Genomic DNA, 19,702 nt, shown 5'->3' with positions numbered 1-19,702 from the left:
AATGATAATGGCCTCCCACCAGAATCTTATCCCACAAGTATCCACTCTTGGGAAAAGAAACTATTAGAATTTCCCTTTCTCTACTGGTTCTCAAGTGCTTAAGAGTATTAACATAGGTATAATTCATTGTTCTTGTTAGGTTACATATCAGAACCGAGGATGTTAGAGATGTTGTTAGGATGCCAGTGAATTTCATGCCAAGCCATCTTAAAATGCAGAATTTCAGGAAATTTTTAAGACAGACCCTAAAGAATTCCTTAAAAAAATATTTTATTTATTTATTCATGAGACACACACACACACACACACACACACACACACAGAGAGAGAGGCAGGGACACAGGCAGAGGGAGAAGCAGGCTCTATGCAGGGAGCCCGACGTAGGACTCAATTCCGGGTCTCCAGGATCAGGCCCTGGGGCTGAAGGCAGCATTAAACCGCTGAGCCACCCGGGCTGTCCTAAAGAATTTTTCTAAAGTTGTTTCCCACAGGGGTAAAGTAAGAAACCAGGGAAAACAACTGGTCGGGTAAATTCTGAAATATTTTATTTTCCTTGACCTCTTTTTTTTTTTAAAGATTTTATTTATTTATTCACGAGAGACACAGTAAGAGAGGCAGAGACACAGGCAGAAGGAGAAGCAGTCTCCCTGTAGGGAGCCCAGTGAGGGACTCCATCCCAGGACCGCGGGATCATGACCTGAACTGAAGGCAGATGCTTAACCACTGAGCCACCCAGGTGTCCCTCCTTAACCTCTGTTAATTATATTTAGATTTCATAATGTACTTAGAAAACAATGATGCTTAGAATGTTTTAACTTGTGGCCTAAGTGAAAACATTTGCTAAATATTGCACAAACCCCTGAAGAATTCCCAACAAGAGTAAGAAGGAGAGATGATGACCGTATGTTTTTAAAACTAAAAGAGAAATGATGAGGAGCAATAGAAATATATGTGCTCTAGAGATTAATTTTTTTTTCTCATACACAAGTGCTTTATTGCCACGAATGGTAGGGTGACACATACATAAAATGTTGTGACAGGAGTGACAGCCTCAGGCCATGGGCAGCTACTAGTACCCTCCATGTTTTATGATCTCTGAAATTGTTTGGAAAATCATCAGTGAGCTAGTGGCCAAAAAAATGATGAAGGTGATGGTTAGAGGGAGGCCCAAGCCCAAGGCCCAGATGTTCAGGCACTTGGAAGTGGAAACATAAGTCTGAGTCTTAGTCATGTCACCCACCAGCTTCCTGCCCCTAGACTTCACAGAATAGGCAAAGGCCGCGAAGCCCAGGCAGCACCAGTTCAGGAAGATTGTGTTGAACAGGGACCAGAAAATGTGGTCAGGCATGGCCTGTCACTATAGATGTTGATCATAGTGGTCATCACGGGAGTCGAGCTCTGGAGCGCCTCAAGGACTGCTACCTCATGCTCCTCCTTGAGCATCTCATAAGTTGGAGGGCCGCGGTGTAGGTACCAGGGAAGAAGGGCTAGGAGTTAATATTTTTTCAAAATATTTATTGAATGTTATATGATTTTGACAATAATAAAAATAAACTTTCTTAATCAAATTTACTATTAAATGCTTTAAATTATTAAAAATGGAGCTTCAACCTTTTTGTAAAGGTATTTTTGCCAACTGCTATGAAAAGAGAAAAACCTAGAACAGAATAATTTATAAAGCCTATAGAAAATGTTGCTTATTAACAATCGAACCTTAGAACAAAAAATATGGCACAATGCAAGACACAATTTTTCTTCTGAAGAATTTGACAATTTTGATAGAGATAATATCCACAAGCATGCCTTAATAGTAAACAACAACAGAAGAGATATCATTATTATAGTATGTGTGATGAACCAGATGTGTATCTGATAATAGCCTGGAGTAGGAAATATAGTCAATGATATTATAATAATGTTGTATGGTGACACATGGTAGCTACATTTGTGGTGAGCCTAACATAATGTATAGAGAAGTTGAGTCACTATATTATACACCTGAAACTAATGTAACATTGTGTGTCAACTATCCTTAAATTAAAAAAAAAAGTTTTTGCACAGTGAAGGAAATCATCAACAAAACAAAAAGGCAACCTACTGAATGGGACAAAAATTTTGCAAATTATATATCCACCAAGGGGTAAATATCCAAAATATACGAAGAACATAAAGAACTTCTACAACTCAACACCAAAAAACTCCCAAACAATCTTATTAAAAAATGGGCAGGGAAAAAAAAAATGGGCAGGGGACCTTCTTTTTTGAAGAAGATATATAAATGGCCAACAGACACAGAAAAAGATAGTATCGTTAATTATCAGGGAAATGAAAATAAAAACCACAATGTGATATCACCTTACACCTGTCAGAATGACTAAAATCAAAAAGAAAGAAATAAGAGTTGGTGAGGATGTGCAGAAACAGGATTGTTTGTATAGTGTTGCTGGAAATGTTAACTGGTACAGCCACTCTGGAAAACAGCATAGAGGTGCCTCAAAAAGTTAAAAATAGAAATATCATATGATCCAATAATTCCACTATTGGATATTTAACCCAGGGAAACAAAAACACTAATTCAAAAAGATACAAGCACTTTTATGCTTATTACGGTATTCTTTACAATGGCTGAAATATGGAAACAACTTAAGTGTCCATCATTACATGAGTGGATAAAGAAGAGGATATATCTATACAATGGAATATTATTCAGCCATGAAAAATGAGATCTTGCTATTTGCAACAACATAGATGGACCTAAAGGGTATTATGCTAAGTCAGACTGAGAAAGACAAATACCATATGATTTCACTCATATGTGGAATCAAGAACTTACACAAATGAATAAACATACAAAAAAACGAATCAGACTCATAAATACAGAAAACAAACTTTGGTTGCCAGAGGAAGAGGAGTAGGGGAGGATGAGCAAAATGGGTGAAAGGCGTGGGAGAGACAGGCCTCCAGTTATGAAATGGGTAAGTCATGAGATTAAAAGGCACAGCATAGAGAACACAGTCAATGGTATTAAAGTAATGTTGTATAGTGACCGATAGTAGCTGCATTTGTGGCAAGCACAGCATCACACATAGACATGTTGAGTCACTATGTTTATGTTGAGTCACCTGAAACTAAAGTAACATTGTGTGTCAACTACATTTGAATTTAAAAAAGAGAGAGAGAGAAAGAAAAGCATACCAGGAAGATCTTACCATAGAGTTCTGGCCAGTGGTATATGCTATCTGTTATGATTAGTCAAAGTTTTCAAGCCAAACATTGTAAAATTAAAATGGTTCTTGAACCCTATATGATAATGACAATCATTACAATACATTGTCCTTTCAAATAACTAGTAGAAGTTAAAAGTCTTGAAAAGCATATTAAAAGATAATTCAGTAAGAATTATCAAAGGAACTGTATTTATTTCACCCATTTAATTAGCAAATAACCATTTTTGTGCATTCTATTTCTAGAAGATATCCTAATTCTACAAATTTTATTTGTCTGCACTTTGCTTTCTAACTCCAATACACTTGGTGCTTTCTGGTGTCCATATGGCGTCCAGTTCTATGTCCAATACACTCTATTGTATAGTGATGCTTTCCATGCGACTGGTATTGTGAATCTAGTCTTCCCCAAGCCCCCGCACTATTTTTCCAAATTATCAAGTAGTAACAACAATCTTGTGGATGGATATACATGGTTGTCTACGGAGTGTTTCCTTATTGAAACTTATTGGAGAATTAAAAATTTTTGCTCAGGCAAAATACCGTTTTCCTTCTTTTTTCAAGGATCTTCTTTAGGGCGACTCTGACATCTTTATTCCTCAGGCTGTAGATCAGGGGGTTCAGCATGGGCACAATGATGGTATAAAACACAGAGGACACTTTCCCTTGGTCCATGGAGCTCACAGATGATGGCTGCAGGTACATGAATGCAGCAGATCCAAAGAAGACAACAACAGCTGAGATGTGAGAGCTGCAGGTGCTGAAGGCTTTGGACCTGCCCTCAGTGGAGCGGATGCGGAGGATGCTAGAGAGGATGAAGATGTAGGAGGCAAGGATCGTCAGGCTGGGGACAAGGATATTAACTGCACTGAAGCACAAAACTACCACCTCGTTGATATAAGTACTGGAGCAGGAGAGCTCCAATAGTGGGAAGAGATCACAGAAGTAATGGTTGATTCTATCAGCCTTGCAGAAAAGCACTCTTAGCATGCAGCCTGTGTGAGCTGTGGCACCAGTCAAGCCCATGATATACACCCCACCTACCAGCCAGGAACAGACCTGATAAGACATGGTGACATTGTAAAGCAATGGGTTACAGATGGCAACGTAGCGATCATAGGCCATTGCAGCCAACATGTGACATTCTGATATAACAAAAACAAGGAAGAAGTAAAGCTGAGTCATGCAGCCTTCATAGGAGATAAAATTCCTCTCTGTCACAAAGTTCATCAGCATTTTGGGAGTAACAACAGTGGAATGGCAGAGATCAATGAAGGACAAGCTACTGAGGAAGTAATACATGGGTGTGTGCAGGTGAGCACTGATCCCTATCAGCATGATCATGCCCAGGTTCCCCACCACTGTGACTGCATAGATTCCTAGGAAGAGGAAGAAAAGGGGCAGTTGGAGTTCTGGTTTCTCTGTTAGCCCAGCAAGGATGAAATCAGTCACTGTGGAGTGATTTTCTGCTCCCATTTTCCTCTGGGAATTTTATGTAGAAAGAGAAGAAGAAAATTTGTGGTAGATATTCATTATCCTATCGCATAAGGTGGTATGAAACAAAATCTGTCTTTTCAACCAAGTAGGTCCAGTTCGATGTCTGTCCGTGATCTCTATGTTAGTGCTTAAAGACATGGATGGATCTAGACAGTATAAGACTGAGTGAAATAAGCCAGTCAGAGAAAAGACAAATACCATATGATTTCACTTATATGTGGAATTTACAAAACAAATGAACAAAGGGAAAAATGAGAGTCAAATCAAAAGCAAACTCTTAACTATAGAGAATAAACAGACAACAGAGGGGAGGTAGGTGGGGGATGGATGAAATAGGAGAAGGAGATTAAAAGTAAACTTATCTTAACAAGCACTGAATTATATATGGAATTGTTGAATCACTATATTGTACACTTGAAATTAATATAACACCGTTACACCAGAATTTAAAAAGATAATAAAGTGGGTCTTAGTATTGCCCAGTCCAGGAACATCCAAAGAACTTCTTTGTTAACTTTGTTATAAAAATCTCCATGATTTGTTTTTGTTTTTGTTTTTTTATTCTCAGTTCTTATGCAGAACAGAACAAATACTAGTATGCCTGGTTTGCATATTAGGTAACAGAGGGTTATAATGGTTGGATATTTGCTTATCCTTAAGTATGTAATAAGTAAATGATCAAGGATATGATGTAAGAACTGTCTCTCTCACCTTCCCTATCTCATTTTAGCTACTTATGTCTGCTCCCCTATCGCTGTCTCTTTGTCATATCAAAGAAGCCAATTAATGTGAAGGAAAAAATTATGTTAAGTACTACAATAGTGCATTGACAACTGGTCCAGTCTAGACTCCCTGTAGTACCTTGTATCCTATACTCCCTGAGTACCTTGACTATGGGCACCTCTTCAAAAATACAGAAATAGTGGCTCTGAAAGTAACTGGAGAGCTAACAATAAGTCTATCATCAATTTGAATTCCACATCCAGGAAGGACATAAGGTTTCTAACGAGGATTTCAGAAATCTGAAACACTGAAGCCCAAATTAATTTATTCCAAAAACATTTATAGAATATTCAGCATGAGCTAAGTGCTGTGTATGATTTGATGTGGTCTGTGACCTTTGGAACTTATTTTCTGGGGAAACAGAGCTGCAGAATGTCAATCTTGCAGGATACCTTATATAACAACAATGTGCACATTGTCTTACTGTCTTTATACTCCACTTTGAACCAGAGCTTTTAAAAGCACTCCTTCAGGGGCACAAGAAACGAGAGCAGAAAGAATATGTATATCTTTCTGTCTCTGGGATATAGGTTTGGAAAAAAAACTGATGATTTGAGGCAGAGTTATGCTGTGATGATTGTTCCATCTCCAAAAGAAAGAGATCCAAGAGATGCCATCACAAATTATTCATGTATCAAAAACAAGGGTATGCATATTTAGATGAAACTTAAAAGGCTTACGATAGCCAAATTATGGAAACAGCCCAAATCCCAAATGTCCATCAACTGATGAATGGATATATATCCTGTATATGTTGTATATATAATATATATATGTTATTTATATAGTATATATTAGTATATATACTAGTATATATATTATATATATACTATATATAATATATTATATATACTATATAATATAGTATATATAATATATATACTATATATATACTATATTACTATATAATATAGTATATATATACTAATATATATATTTAGTATATATACTAGTATATATATTATATATAGTATATTATACTAATATATACTAATATATATACTACATATAATATACTAATATATATGTAAAAAATCACATAACATGAAATTTGTCATGTCATCAGTTTAAGTGTACAATTCAGTAGTGTTATATATGTTCCCATTGTTTTGAAACAGATCCTCAGAACTTTTTCATCCTGTAAATCTGAAACTCTATACCCATTAAACAAATCCTTTTTTCTCCCTCTCCCTCAGGCCCCGGTAACTCCTATTCTACTCTATTTCTATGAATTTAATTACTTTAGATATCTCCCATAAGTGTAATCATACAGCATTTATATTTTTGTGACTGGCTTATTACACTTAACATAATGCCCTAAAGATTTCTCAAACATAAATTATTCAAAGGGCCACTTTGATTTAAAAAAAAATAAGAGGTTATGATGCAATTTGAAGAGCATATGCTCTGTCAAAAAACATTGCTTTATTTTTTAAATAACCTCAGCAGCATCCATAAAAAACAACACAACAAACATCATCCTTAATGATGAAAGATTGAATATTATTCCCCAGGATGAGAAACATAAAGATGGCCATCCTACCACTTCTTCTCAGCCTTATACTGAAGATTCTATCAACAACAATCAAGGAAGACAATGGAATAAAAGACATCCACATTAGAAAGGAAGAAGTAAAACTATCTCTATTCACAGATTATATGATGTAACACATAGAAAATCTTAAGGACTTTATTTTAAAAACCTTAGAAATAATTAACAAGTTCAGCAAGGTTGAAAAATATATCAACATATAATGCTCAATTGTATTTCTACACACTTGCAATAAATAATCCAGAAAAAATTCCATTTGTAATAGCAACAAAAAATAATAAAATATGTGGGAACAAATTAAACAAAGAACCACAAGACACATACACTGAAAATTACAAAACATTTTTGAAAAAAATTAAGGAAGACCTACATAAATGAAAAGACATTCCATGTTAATGAATCAAAAACCTTAATATTAAGATGTCAATACTCCCCAAACTGATCTATAGATTCAATGCAATCTCTATCAACATCGTAGCTGTTTTTGCAGATATTAACCAGCTCTTCCTAGAATTCATGTGGAAATATAAAGGATTCAGAATAGCCAAAAAAAGGAGGGGGGGGGGAGAATCCCTGGGTGGCTCAGTGGTTTAGCTCCTGCCTTCTGTCCAGGACATGGTCCTGGAGTCCCAGGATTGAGTCCCACATCAGACTCCCTGCGTGGAGCCTGCTTCTCCCTCTGCCTGAGTCTCTGCCTCTCTCTCTCTCTCTGTGTGTCTCTCATGAATAAATAAATAAATAAAATCTTTAAAAAAAGCTGGAAAAAAGAGGAACAAAGTTGGAGGACTCAGACTTCCTAATTTGAAACCTTGCTACAAAGCTACAGTAATTAAGCTAATGTGTTGCTGACATAAAAACGGACATAATGGACATATAGATAAAAGAAATTGAAATTAGAGTTAAGAAATGAACACATACATCTGTGGTGAATTGATTTTGACAAGGATAACAAGACAATTCAATAGGGAAAGAATATTTTCAACAAATGGTTATTCAATAACTGGTTAGCCACATGCAGAAGAATGCAGTCAGATCCCTTCCTCACAACATACACAAAAATTAATTCAAAATAGGTCTGAGACCTAAATATAAGAGCTAAAACCATAACAATCCTTTTTTTTTTTTTTTTTTAGTAGGCTCCATACCCAGTGCAGAGACCAACACAGGGCTTGAACTCACAACCCTGAGATCAAAACCTGAGCTGACTTCAAGAGTAAGACACTTAACTGACTGAGCTACCCACTTAGGTGCCCCTGAAACTATAACACTCTTAAAAAAAATATAGGAATCGGTTTTTGTCCCCTTGGAATAGGCAATATTTTCTTAGATAAGACATCAAAAGCACAAATAACTATAGAAAAAATAAATAATGTCATAAAAACTTGTATTTCAATAATATCATCCAGGAAGATGAAAAGACAACCAACAGATGGGAGAAAATATCTGCAAGTCACATATCTAACAACTTGTACCCCAAAAATATAAAAATTCTTATAACTCAGCAATAAAAAGACAACACAATTTTAAAATAAGCAGAGGATTTGAGTAGACATTTTTCCAAAGAAGATATACAAATGACCAATAGGCACCTGAAAAGAGGTTCACCATCATCTGTCATTAGGGAACTGCAAATCCAAACTACAGTGAGATAACACCTCATACACATTAGAATGGCTATAATCGAAAAGACAGACAGTAACATGTAGTGGTAAGGATCTGGAGAAATTGGAACCCTCATATAGTGCTGGTGGGATTGCAAAATGATATAGCTTATTAGAAAACCAGTCCAGCAGTTCCTGAAAGAGTTAAACATAAAGTTTAACATATGACCCAGAGTTTACATACTCACAAAAACTGAAAACAAATGTTCACATAGAAATTTATACATGAATGCTTAGCAGTATTACTTTTAATAGTCAAAAGAAGGAAAACCATCCAAATGTCTATCAAATGATGAGTGGATAAAAAATTATGAGTGGATAAACAATGATGAGTGGATACGCATAAAGTGGAAAACTATTCCACAATAAGAAGTAATAAAGTTTTGAGGCATGCCACATCATGGATGAACCTGAGAACATTATGGAGAGTGAAAGAGACACAAAAAGCCACATACTGTATTATTCCATTTATATGAAGTGTCTAGGAAAGGTAAATTTATGTAGAAAGAAAGTAGTTTAGTATCCTCCCGGGGCTGGGAGCAGGGGAGAAAGGAAGTGACTCCTGATGAGCACAGACCTTTATTCTGGGAGTGGCGGAGAGGGTTGAAGTAATAAAGATGTTCTGTAGGACGTGGTGATGGTCATTCAGCTCTATGAATATAATAAAACCACTGATTTGTACACATTGCATGGGTGAATTTTGTGGTGTGTGAATTACATCAGTAAAGCTTTTATAAACAAGTAAAACAACCACAACAAAATGATAATAATATCATACTTACTTTTCAAAATATTCCACCACCTCCTGCTAATTTGCCATGGCCTTCCAAGCCTTCCACCCTCTAGGTTATGCCAGTGTATGTCTCTTTATTTATGCCAAATATGCCCATTAAATGTTTCTTCAAACAGTGAGATCTTTCGCTCCAAAAAATTGTGCAATATTGGCTCAAAAATTATAACTATATTTTACAATTATAATAGTCTCTTTCTGATTACAGATTAAAGAAATATACTCTATTTAAAATGCTTTCTACCTTTATCTTATGTCTTCATTAGAGAAAAAATCGACAAGTATAAAAAAAGTAAGCCTGAAATACCCAGGAGACTTAAGTGAGGTACCCAGTGATTTGCTGCTGCCTGGTATCTGCCTTCCTTTTACTCCCAGAAAACCAGAAAGTTTGCCATCTCCAGCAGAAACCAACCATCCCTGGCTCTGGGTCAATTCTATATCTTACTGTGAGGAATTTAAGTATGTCTAATGCACAAAACTGTCAACTCATGATCAAGCCAAACCTGTTGCCAGTTTCATAAACCCCAAATGGCAGTCTCCCCCCATTATTTTTTACAAAATCCCAATTATTTATTTTAATCCATCCTCTATTTTTTCCTTACTTGTAATAAAGGGGCTGAGTTGTGGTGTCCTTCCATATTTCTGACTCTTTACAACTGTTTCTCCTGTACTCCTAGCCCTTCACAAAAGTGACCCACTAAAAACTTTTGGTCATCACAGATGTTCCATTATACCTTGTCTAATTTTTATAATTTTTACTGTATTAAGCTCTTCTAATGGGTGACCAACTCCCTCTGCAGTGTGACTCTGACACATGATCAGAGTTTCCATTATTTCCTGCTACCTGTCTGTTTGAAGGCCCATGACTGAAACCCCTAGAGAATTCCCAACATTGCATCAATGGTCTTCCCTTTTCTTAGCCTAATCTATCTTAGAGATGAAGGGGTCCTGAGGAAAACATCAAAGCAGTTTAGGAAAGGAAAAAAAAATGTTGAGTTCTTAAAATAGAAATGTTATGATTTATAGCCAGAATAAGATCATTAAGGTAGCCCAGATTTTTTTTCTTTAGTTTTACTAGATTAATAGACAAAAAAAAAAAGGTCACTCCTAGGTTATTTTGATTTTTAAAGTGTTTGCTAAATTTCTTGTGATAGTCTATGGACATGACAAAGTTATGTGTAGTAGGTAAAAATACAGAACAAACATCATAGTTCCATGAATTCAATGAACATCTAAAGATTAATGACAAAGTGAGAAATTTTAAGTTCTTATTCCATAAGACTGTATACTTAGTCTTGTCTTGAAAAACATTCTATCAATAACTTGGATGATGCCATAGAAGACATTACAGAATTCAGAGATAATGTTAACATAGATAAGAGTAATAAAGACTTGTATGATGATAATAATCTAAGAAGAGAATGTTAGGTTGTGAATCTAGGCTGATATTAAAATGAATTTAGAAATCTTGCTATTTGCAGTACATGGATAGAGCTAGAGAGTATTATGCTAAGTGAAATAAGCCAGTTGAAGAAATACAAATACCATGATTTCAGTCATATGTGGTGTGTGTTCACTCATATGTGGTGTAGTGTATGTGTGTTTAAGAAACAAAACAAACAAGCATAGAGGGAAAAAGAGAGAGAGGCAAACCAGAAAACAGACTCTTAACTATAGAGAACAAACTGATGGTTACCAGAGGGGAGGTGGGGGGGTGAGTGAAATAGGTGTTGGGGAATAAGGAGTGCACTTGTGATGAGCACCTGGTGTTGTATAGAAGTGTTGAATGGGGGATCCCTGGGTGGCGCAGGGGTTTGGCGCCTCCCTTTGGCCCAGGGCGCGATCCTGGAGACCCGGGATCGAATCCCACATCGGGCTCCCGGTGCATGGAGCCTGCTTCTCCCTCTGCCTGTGTCTCTGCCTCTCTCTCTTTCTCTCTCTGTGACTATCATAAATAAAAAAAAAAAAAAAAGAAGTGTTGAACGGCTATAGTGTACAGCTGACACTAAGATTACAATGTAGGTTAGCTAACTGGAATTTATAAGCATAAAGTTTGTTGTGAGCACTCAGGTTAGAGAGATGAATGGGATAAAGTTCCTGCTCTTCAGAATGTTACAGTGTAGAAGTAGGGAGGCAGACAAGGCAATGTGATTAATACATGATTGCACAAGTCTTACAGGAACACAGTGAATGTGGTGCTAACCCCAAATGGGAGTCCAGGAAGGCTTCCAAAAGAAACCTGAATCTTAAAGGATAACTAGGAATAAGCCAGGTCTGCAAACATTCAAAATTGGGAACCATTGGCCTTGTGTTGAAAAGATCAGGATCAAAAGATCCTGATCTTAGGTGTTTTACCTGAGAATGCTATTTAATTAAAAGGAACATAGAAATCTAAAATGAGCAAAGTGATAGTCACACAAGATAAACTTCATCTGGTAAATTGTGTTGAGTTCTGAGGGCAGTATTTCATTATGGCAATTTACAAACTATAGTATAAAATCTGAAGATTTGGATCAAAATAATTTGCACCAAGTGGCTACATGACTAGTAACAGTATGTTACTTTAAAAGGAAGAGCTATGGCCAATGAACTACCTGTTTTAACGTCAAATATCTCTCTAACCATCTAAATGTGCCTGAAAGTGGTATGGGTTGAATTATGAAAAAGCTAATTTTCTTTTTTTTTTAAATTGGAGTTCAATTTGCCAACATACAGCATAACACCCAGTGCTCATCCCATCAAGTGCCCCCTCAGTGCCCGTCACCCAGTCATCCCCCACTCCCGACCCACCTCCCTTTCTACCACCCCTTGCTCGTTTCCCAGAGTTAGAGGTCTCTCATGTTCTGTCTCCCTCTCTGGTATTTCCCACTCATTTTTTTCTCCTTTCCCCTTTATTCCCTTTCACTATGTTTTATATTCCCCATATGAATGAGACCAACCACATAATGTTTGTCCTTCTCCGACTGACTTATTTCACTCAGCATAATACCCTCCAGTTCCATCCACATAGAAGCAAATGGTGGGTATTTGTCATTTCTAATGGCTGAGTAATATTCCGTTGTATACGTAGACCACATCTTCTTTATCCATTCATTGAAAAAGCTGATTTTCTGTCTTTGGATGTGTGATAGCAAAAGATGTGTTATAGCAAAAGAGTAACCATGTTCTAGAAGCTTTAGGAAATTCCTATAATGTGAGGAAGCTAGACTCCTTCAACATTCTGGGATTAAAATTCCTACAATATATAGAATTCAGATACTCACCCTTTACTTGGAAACCTTAGTCTGGGTTATATGTACTATTTAGACCAAGTATCCTCTAAGGGAAATAGCTCTTGAGAATCACAGTAGAGGCTGTTCAAAATAGAAATTTCTGGGCTTTCTTCTACTTAGGAGATCAAAGGCAGGTCTCAATTACTGAGAAGTTCACATAAGTATTATGTATCAAAAACCATGGTTCCCTACTGTAGCTTCCTCATAATGCTACCAGAGCCACTCGCCAAAGTGACTTATTTTTACCTAGGGTAATATATAAGTAACAGCATCAAAGATATATACACAGAAGCTCCCGTGAGACTTCCTTTCACCAGGGATAAGTTATTGGGGCACAGAAGCAATTAAAATTTACTTTCTAAAAAATCTTTTGTTGATGCTTTCATTAGTTTCCATATGTATAATATTCTCTCTCGGTGTAGGAATAGTAGACAGTCATTTGGTTAAGAGCTAGAAATTAAAGCTTTGCATACATTGGCCTAGAAAGTCTTTATGACAACAGCTTCCTACCTGAATATAATTTCTGAAATATTTGAAATCATGATTTTAATCTTTTGCTGCTAATCTAAAGTTTGGAGAAATAGTTAAATATGTACGATTATTAGTGATGGCTGTTCTTTAGTTTTCAAAATACCATATTTTTGTGTGCATAAATCATTGTTAGTGATGATAATAGCCAGAATTTATTTATTGAATACTTAACCACATACAATTCTAATCTTGTTCCTTTCACTAATTTATTCATTTTTCACAACAGCTCAATGTAAAAGATAATATGAGGCTGAATCAGGTAGCAATTTCGTATGATTCAACTTAACAATATATTTAATATTTTAAAAATAAGGAATCTGAAGCAAGAAAGATTAAGTCATTTGTCCAAACTTACCAACATAGTAAATTTGCTCATAAAATGGTTACATCTGGTATATCACATATTTTAAAGTATTCGATCAAATATTCCTTCAATGGACATGAAATATACCATAACATGTGTTAGAACTGTTGGCACAAAATGAGCAAAATTTTTAGAATTTGTTTTTAAAAGGAAGAGAGTTTTATTTGAGCCCAAGTGAGGACAGCTGCCCAGGATACACAATCTTCACAAAGAAGAGAGTGCTCAGGGGAAGGAATGTTTAATACAGGGTCATATATGTTTTATGTTTCATAAAAAGTTACAAATCATCATGACAAAGGACATTTCAGAAAATTACAAACTTTCAGTATGTGCAAGGTTGCAGGCTTTAGAGGTGTAGGGTTAGAACTTAGGAAAATTTTTGCTCCTGCCTTTAGTTTGAAATGTTTCTTTGAGGTTATTTGCTAAGGACTCAGATGTAAAATGTGTGCTCAGGGCAGAAAATAGATCCCGTGCTTTGAAGTTCGGTTAAATCATTTTGACCTTAGTAAAAGTTAAAATGTAGCTTCCCTGGGAGCCCAGGAAGAGGGCCCACAAACATTAAAATTTGAAAATTTCCTTCATCAGGAAATAAACTCAAAAAATGCAAGCTGTATGTTTTTAAATAAGTCTACAATTGTGAGCTTACTGCATAAAGAACAGTTTTATAGCATTTATTTTGTGTCAAATAGTTTAAGCACTCTCCTGCTTCATACTTATATATTTATATCTATTAGAATTATTCTTATTTCAAGGCTGATGAAACTGAAGCACAGAAAGATTTATAAAGACTTTATAAATAGATATGCTACAACTGGCATAAACAAAGATCATGCCTGGTAAACCTAATGGTTGCCGTATACTTAGAAAAATCTGAATTTCTGCTAAGGCCCAAGACTAGTAAAATCATTCCTTCACTCATTTGTTCATTCAAAAGTACTTATCTTCCTGTTTTGCATAAAGCTTTATGTTGAGTCCTGGGGTTACAATGGTGAGCAAATTAAATATAGAAGGATTACTGTCTAATGCTATGCTATGCTCCCCAAAATGATAGTCACTATCCCTGTGTGGCCACCCTCTTCCTCTGTTACCTCAGCACATTTCAGGTACTCAATTGCCACATGTAGTCAATGGCAGACATAGAATATTACTATCATTTCTAAAAATTTAATTGGATAGTGCTGGTTCAGTGGAAGAGGGAGAAGCTGATGAAATAAAAGTAAATTGTAAAAGTGATAATTGCTAAGGAAAACAGGTCCGTTGTGCTATGAGACTGCCAATTATGGTCTCAAGCATTTAAGTATGTGCATACTTAGAGGTGACCACTTGGGTGATAGCCTTGACCCTGCAGGTCAGTCCCAAAGTTGTATCCATCTTGACAGTGAAGTTGAAGAGACGTGGGGAACTTCTGGCACCCACACCTCTTAATGCAAACATCTGCTTCCACCAAATGTTCCTCATTTATCATTTCATGGAGTATTTCTCAAGCTTTCAACATTCTGACCGTTTTGGTGGGTCCGCCCTGACTTGGCAACATCAATTTCCCTTTAAAAGGAAAAGGTGTTGCAAGGTAACATATGTAGCTTGACTAGCAATTCACATTTTACCTATAAACTGATGCCTTCAAGCTTCTCCTGACCTTAAAGTGGTCAGTCATATATATCAATCATAGGATTCTTTTCTAGAATACTTTTTTTATCTCCTTGGGAGGACCTACACTACTGATTAAGAACAGGAAGTTTGGAGTCACATGAATCATGGTTCTAGCCCTTCTTCTACTTCTTACCACCTGTGTGACACAGGAAAAGTGGCCGAATTTAAAAGTAAAAGTCAGTTTCTTAATGGTTAAAGTGATGCTTAATAACATGGTACTTATATCATGAATTTATAGCCAGAATTGAATCACAGGACTGCAAAGATTAAATAACACTGGACATGACAAATATGCAGAAAAATTTAGTTATTATTTTATTCAAGCACTTCGGCTAACACAGACTCAAAGGAATTTCTAGGAAAATTATTCTAAACATTAGTTTATTTGCTGCAGCTACACTAAGCATTCACATTTCACCAACCCCCTTTTCTTTTTCAAAGTTTCTACTAAGTCCACATCCCTACCATTTTTTATCTGTTCCTGTCTACACTATATAGGGGTGCTATATCACTGTATAATGATGTTCTTGTTAATCATGTCCTGGTGATGCCCACTTTCTTTCTTTTTTAAAGATTTTTAAAATTTATTTATTCGTGAAAGACACAGAGAGAGAATGGCAGAGACGTAGGCAGAGGGAGAAGCAGGCTCCCGGCAGGGAGCCTGATGTGGGACTTGATCCTGAGATCACGGGTCACACCCTGATCCAGGGGCAGGTGCTCAACCTCTGAGCCACCCAGGCACCCTCGCACTTTACTTTCTGTACTAAACTAGCCAACAGCAGTTGTGAAGATTTGTATGATAACAAAGGGTTTGAATTAGGACATGTAAAGAAACTGAAAGTTGTCATTCCTGTCTGTGCAAGAAAAAAACTAGGAAAACTAAAAATTAATGGCTTTTCTTGGGCCCATCAGAGAACAGAGTTGCAGGGCAAACTGCCAGCCTGAAAACTAGAGACCAATGTACCAGAGAGAAACAGCCGTCATGATGTGCTTACCTGAAGCAAAAGTTCATAACTCCATAAGCTTGTAAGAACACTCGAATATTATTTTAATGAATTGCAGGAGGCTGAGTGAAGACTAGCATAACTGTGAGAAACTTCTGGGGCCCTCAGTCATATGGGGACCCCATATTACAGGCTTGCTCTGTAGCAATCCACAAGGTTCTCCTGGTAATGAGATGAAACAGATCCTCTGTTGGTTCTGGCCAGGAATCAAGAGTCCTCATCCTGAAACCCATCCAGTTTGTTTTCCCTAATGAAGACCTAACCTTCAGGGGGAAAGCACTTGATAGATAGCAAATCTGAAACATTTTCCCCAGTCAGAGACAGGAATTATGCCCCAGTTTGGTCTTCCTTTCTCATCTTATTTAAAAAAAAAAAAAAAAAGCCAACATGGTAGAGATCTTCCAAAATAGATTGAAAATGATGCCCCTAGGTAAGAGAGTGGGAGACAAGGGGAAAGAAAGTTGTAGCGACTGATAGAAGGACATAAACAAAACACTTTTGAAGGCCACATCCATGAGATACAGGCCCACTAAAGGACTGAGACTCAATTAGAAGATTATAGGACATGCCTTCAACCACTCCATCAACCCTGAAGCACAATAACAGTGGGCTACAATTTAAACAGCTTCAAGACAGCTTATCTCTGAGCAGGACATAGAGAAGACCCAAAGCTCTGGGAAACGAACAAGGGGTGGTAGAAAGGGAGGTGGGCAGGGGATGGGGGTGACTGGGTGACGGGCACTGAGGGAGACACTTGATGGGACGAGCACTGGGTGTTATGCTATATGTTGGCAAATTGAACTCCAATAGAAAGAAACAAACAAACAAAAAAAAGAACAAGGACAATAGAGAAATCTGAAGTCTGATCCCTGGAACTACAACAAACATTAAACACAGCCTCATTTCCAGCCAGATTCATATAAATCTTCACACATGAGGGCCAGTTTATTTCAGTCCCTATTAAGAGATAAAACATGAATCACTTTCAACAAAAGTCATAAGACATGTCAGGAGGCAGGAGGAAAACATGAAGACACCAAACAAGCATGAGAACCAAACTCAGATATGATAAGAATACTGGAATTATCAGACGGGAATTTTTTTTAAAAATTAGGATTATTTCCTCCAGCCACAGCTGTTTTGGTTTGGTTTGGTTTGGTTTTAATCTGTTTAATAAAGGTCAGAAGCAGATGATTTCTTGAGATCTTTCAATTCTATGATCTGTTAAGATCTGTGACTATGAATACCTAGAAAACTATGGTTTATCTGAGCCCATATTATATTTGTGGAATTCGTCTAATTGGCTTTCATTGATAGAAGCTATAGAAATAACGATCAGTGAAGGTGAGTCAGGATAATTCTTACAGGCACCAACCAACAACTTGGTGGCATCTAGACATTCCATTACTTAAAAGATACAAGTTGACATCTCGAGAGTGAAGCTGATCCATGATTTTCTGTTAACTTCTAGGTGGGTTTAAGAGTCTCACATGTATGGTATAAAAGCTAGATTGTTCAAAAATAACAGGTCATTAAGTCAAGGTAGATGTTTCCAGTAGGAAGTGGTTGGTCCACTGAAAGCCTTGCAAAGCCCAGTGATCTAGCCTGGGCAGGGGCATAGCAAAGCCATTCACCTTTGTTCATAATTTTACATAAAGACACCAAGAGGAAGGGAGAAAAAAAACAAGGTTTCAGTCTGGATTCAATGTTCTTTATTGTATTCTTTATTGTATACTGCTATCAACATAGAAAAATGAACTGTATTAGCTCCAAGGTTCTTTCCATTTTTTTCAAGTTTTAAGAAAATTGTAATGTACAGAAAAAGGGATTCGATTATATACTTAAAGACTATCACATACTGATCTAGATGCTAACAGAAAATATAAATGTCTTTCTTGAAAAGCTTGAAAAGATTCTAGTTAACGACTTAATTTTCACTTCTGCCTAGAGATAATGGACTGGTTTTTGGACTCTTCTTCTTTTTGTGCCTCTAAGAATTTTTCTCATATTTTTGAGGTGGGGTCTTTCCATCACTCCTGCTCCATTTTCCTGCATCCAGTCTCAGCTGTTATTTCCTTGGACCAAAAATATACCCTATCCAAAACCCACAATTCACCTGCAAGACGTGTGTTTCAAGTGGTTCACTGCAGAACTCTGGCTTGTGCTCTCAGGCAATGAGTAACTTGAGGTTAATTAAAAAGTTGTGCTGTCTCTCTTGAATTCTTAGAAGGTGTTAAAAGAGTTGATCATTGAGGGAAAATAAATCTGGAGTTTTATTAGTCATAAACCCCACAGACTTTATTTAATTGTCTCAGGGTCTGAGTTTGAGTCAGAAAAGGGTTATTTATCCCGATCTAAATTATTGTCAGTGGCTATCATTATATAGCAAGATGTCTTTATTTTGACTCAATTTCTGTTCTTGAGAGCTAATTTATTTATTTATTTTTAAAGATCTATTTATTTATTTTAGAGAGAGAGAGCAAGAGGACAGGGAAGTGGGGCAGAGGAAGAAGGAGACAGAGTCTTAAGCAGACTCCATACTGTGTGCAGAGCCCCACACGGGGCTCGATCTCACAACCCTGAGATCACAACCTGAGCCAAAACCAGGAATAAGGCGCTTAACCAACTATGCCATCCAGGAGTCCCGAGAGCTAATTTAAAGTCAGTTCCATTTGTGACCATCTAATTTCTACATTTAGAACAAACATCAGCATATCCATCCATAGTAGTAGCAAATTTCCTCTTTCTTGCTGTTGCAGGCATTCATTTCCTCATTACACACGGAGAGGGAGACTCTTTCATGCTGTTATTCTCAGTTTTAGGTGGGTGATGGATTAGCTGAAGAAGCCCAGAATCTGCATTTCATGTCCACTTCAGGCCACAGGCTGGCCTCTACATGCTGAATTACTGTGTTCAGAAACAGGCTTGTCGGTGAGAGGGAGGGAGAAAACATATTACTGACATAGTAGATACTTCCAGGTTCTGAGAATGTTCTGCTTCTCCCAAAAGGCTGTACATGTGTGACAGGCTGTCCAGTTACTTATTTTCTCTCATTTGTGCACAATTTGCCACTTGTAAAAACACATTCTCATGCATTATTTAAAATTGATGGATCCCTGTGAAGTCTTGGTATGAATTGTGAGTCCTGTTCTATAGATGAAGAAAATGAAACTCAGTGAGTATTAGTGATCTTTTTGTCTCAGTTGGGCTTGGAAATCCCTTTTGTGGATTTTTTTTTTGCAGATTTAATTTCTTTAATAGATATTCAGATTGCCTATCTCTTCTCAGGCAAATTTTGATCATTTATAATATTGGTCTTTTTTCATACAGGTTATTATAAGCTTATGCTTGCTTTCTGTGGGTTATGGCACTAA

At 36.7% G+C, this 19,702-nt stretch overlaps 1 protein-coding gene and 1 pseudogene across 1 annotated transcript; both read right to left on the bottom strand.

The window, feature by feature from the left end:
• Positions 1-1,069: 1,069 nt before the first annotated feature.
• Positions 1,070-1,481, bottom strand: LOC140625428 (interferon-induced transmembrane protein 1 pseudogene; annotated as a pseudogene).
• Positions 1,482-3,740: 2,259 nt separating this feature from the next.
• Positions 3,741-4,703, bottom strand: LOC140625425 (olfactory receptor 8G1-like). The gene has a single exon (XM_072812706.1). The coding sequence runs from the start codon at positions 4,698-4,700 to the stop codon at positions 3,741-3,743; it is 960 nt and encodes a 319-aa protein (XP_072668807.1). The 5' UTR covers positions 4,701-4,703.
• Between the last annotated feature and the right edge of the window lie 14,999 nt (positions 4,704-19,702).

Source organism: Canis lupus, chromosome 3 (genome assembly GCF_048164855.1).
Source record: "Canis lupus baileyi chromosome 3, mCanLup2.hap1, whole genome shotgun sequence".
In the NCBI taxonomy this organism is placed as follows: domain Eukaryota; kingdom Metazoa; phylum Chordata; class Mammalia; order Carnivora; family Canidae; genus Canis; species Canis lupus.
This window is presented reverse-complemented; position numbering and strand designations above follow the sequence as displayed.

Coding starts and splice junctions, on each gene's coding strand:
- LOC140625425 (XM_072812706.1), bottom strand. CDS start 4,700: ATGGGAGCAGAAAATCACTCCACAGTGACTGATTTCATCCTTGCTGGG.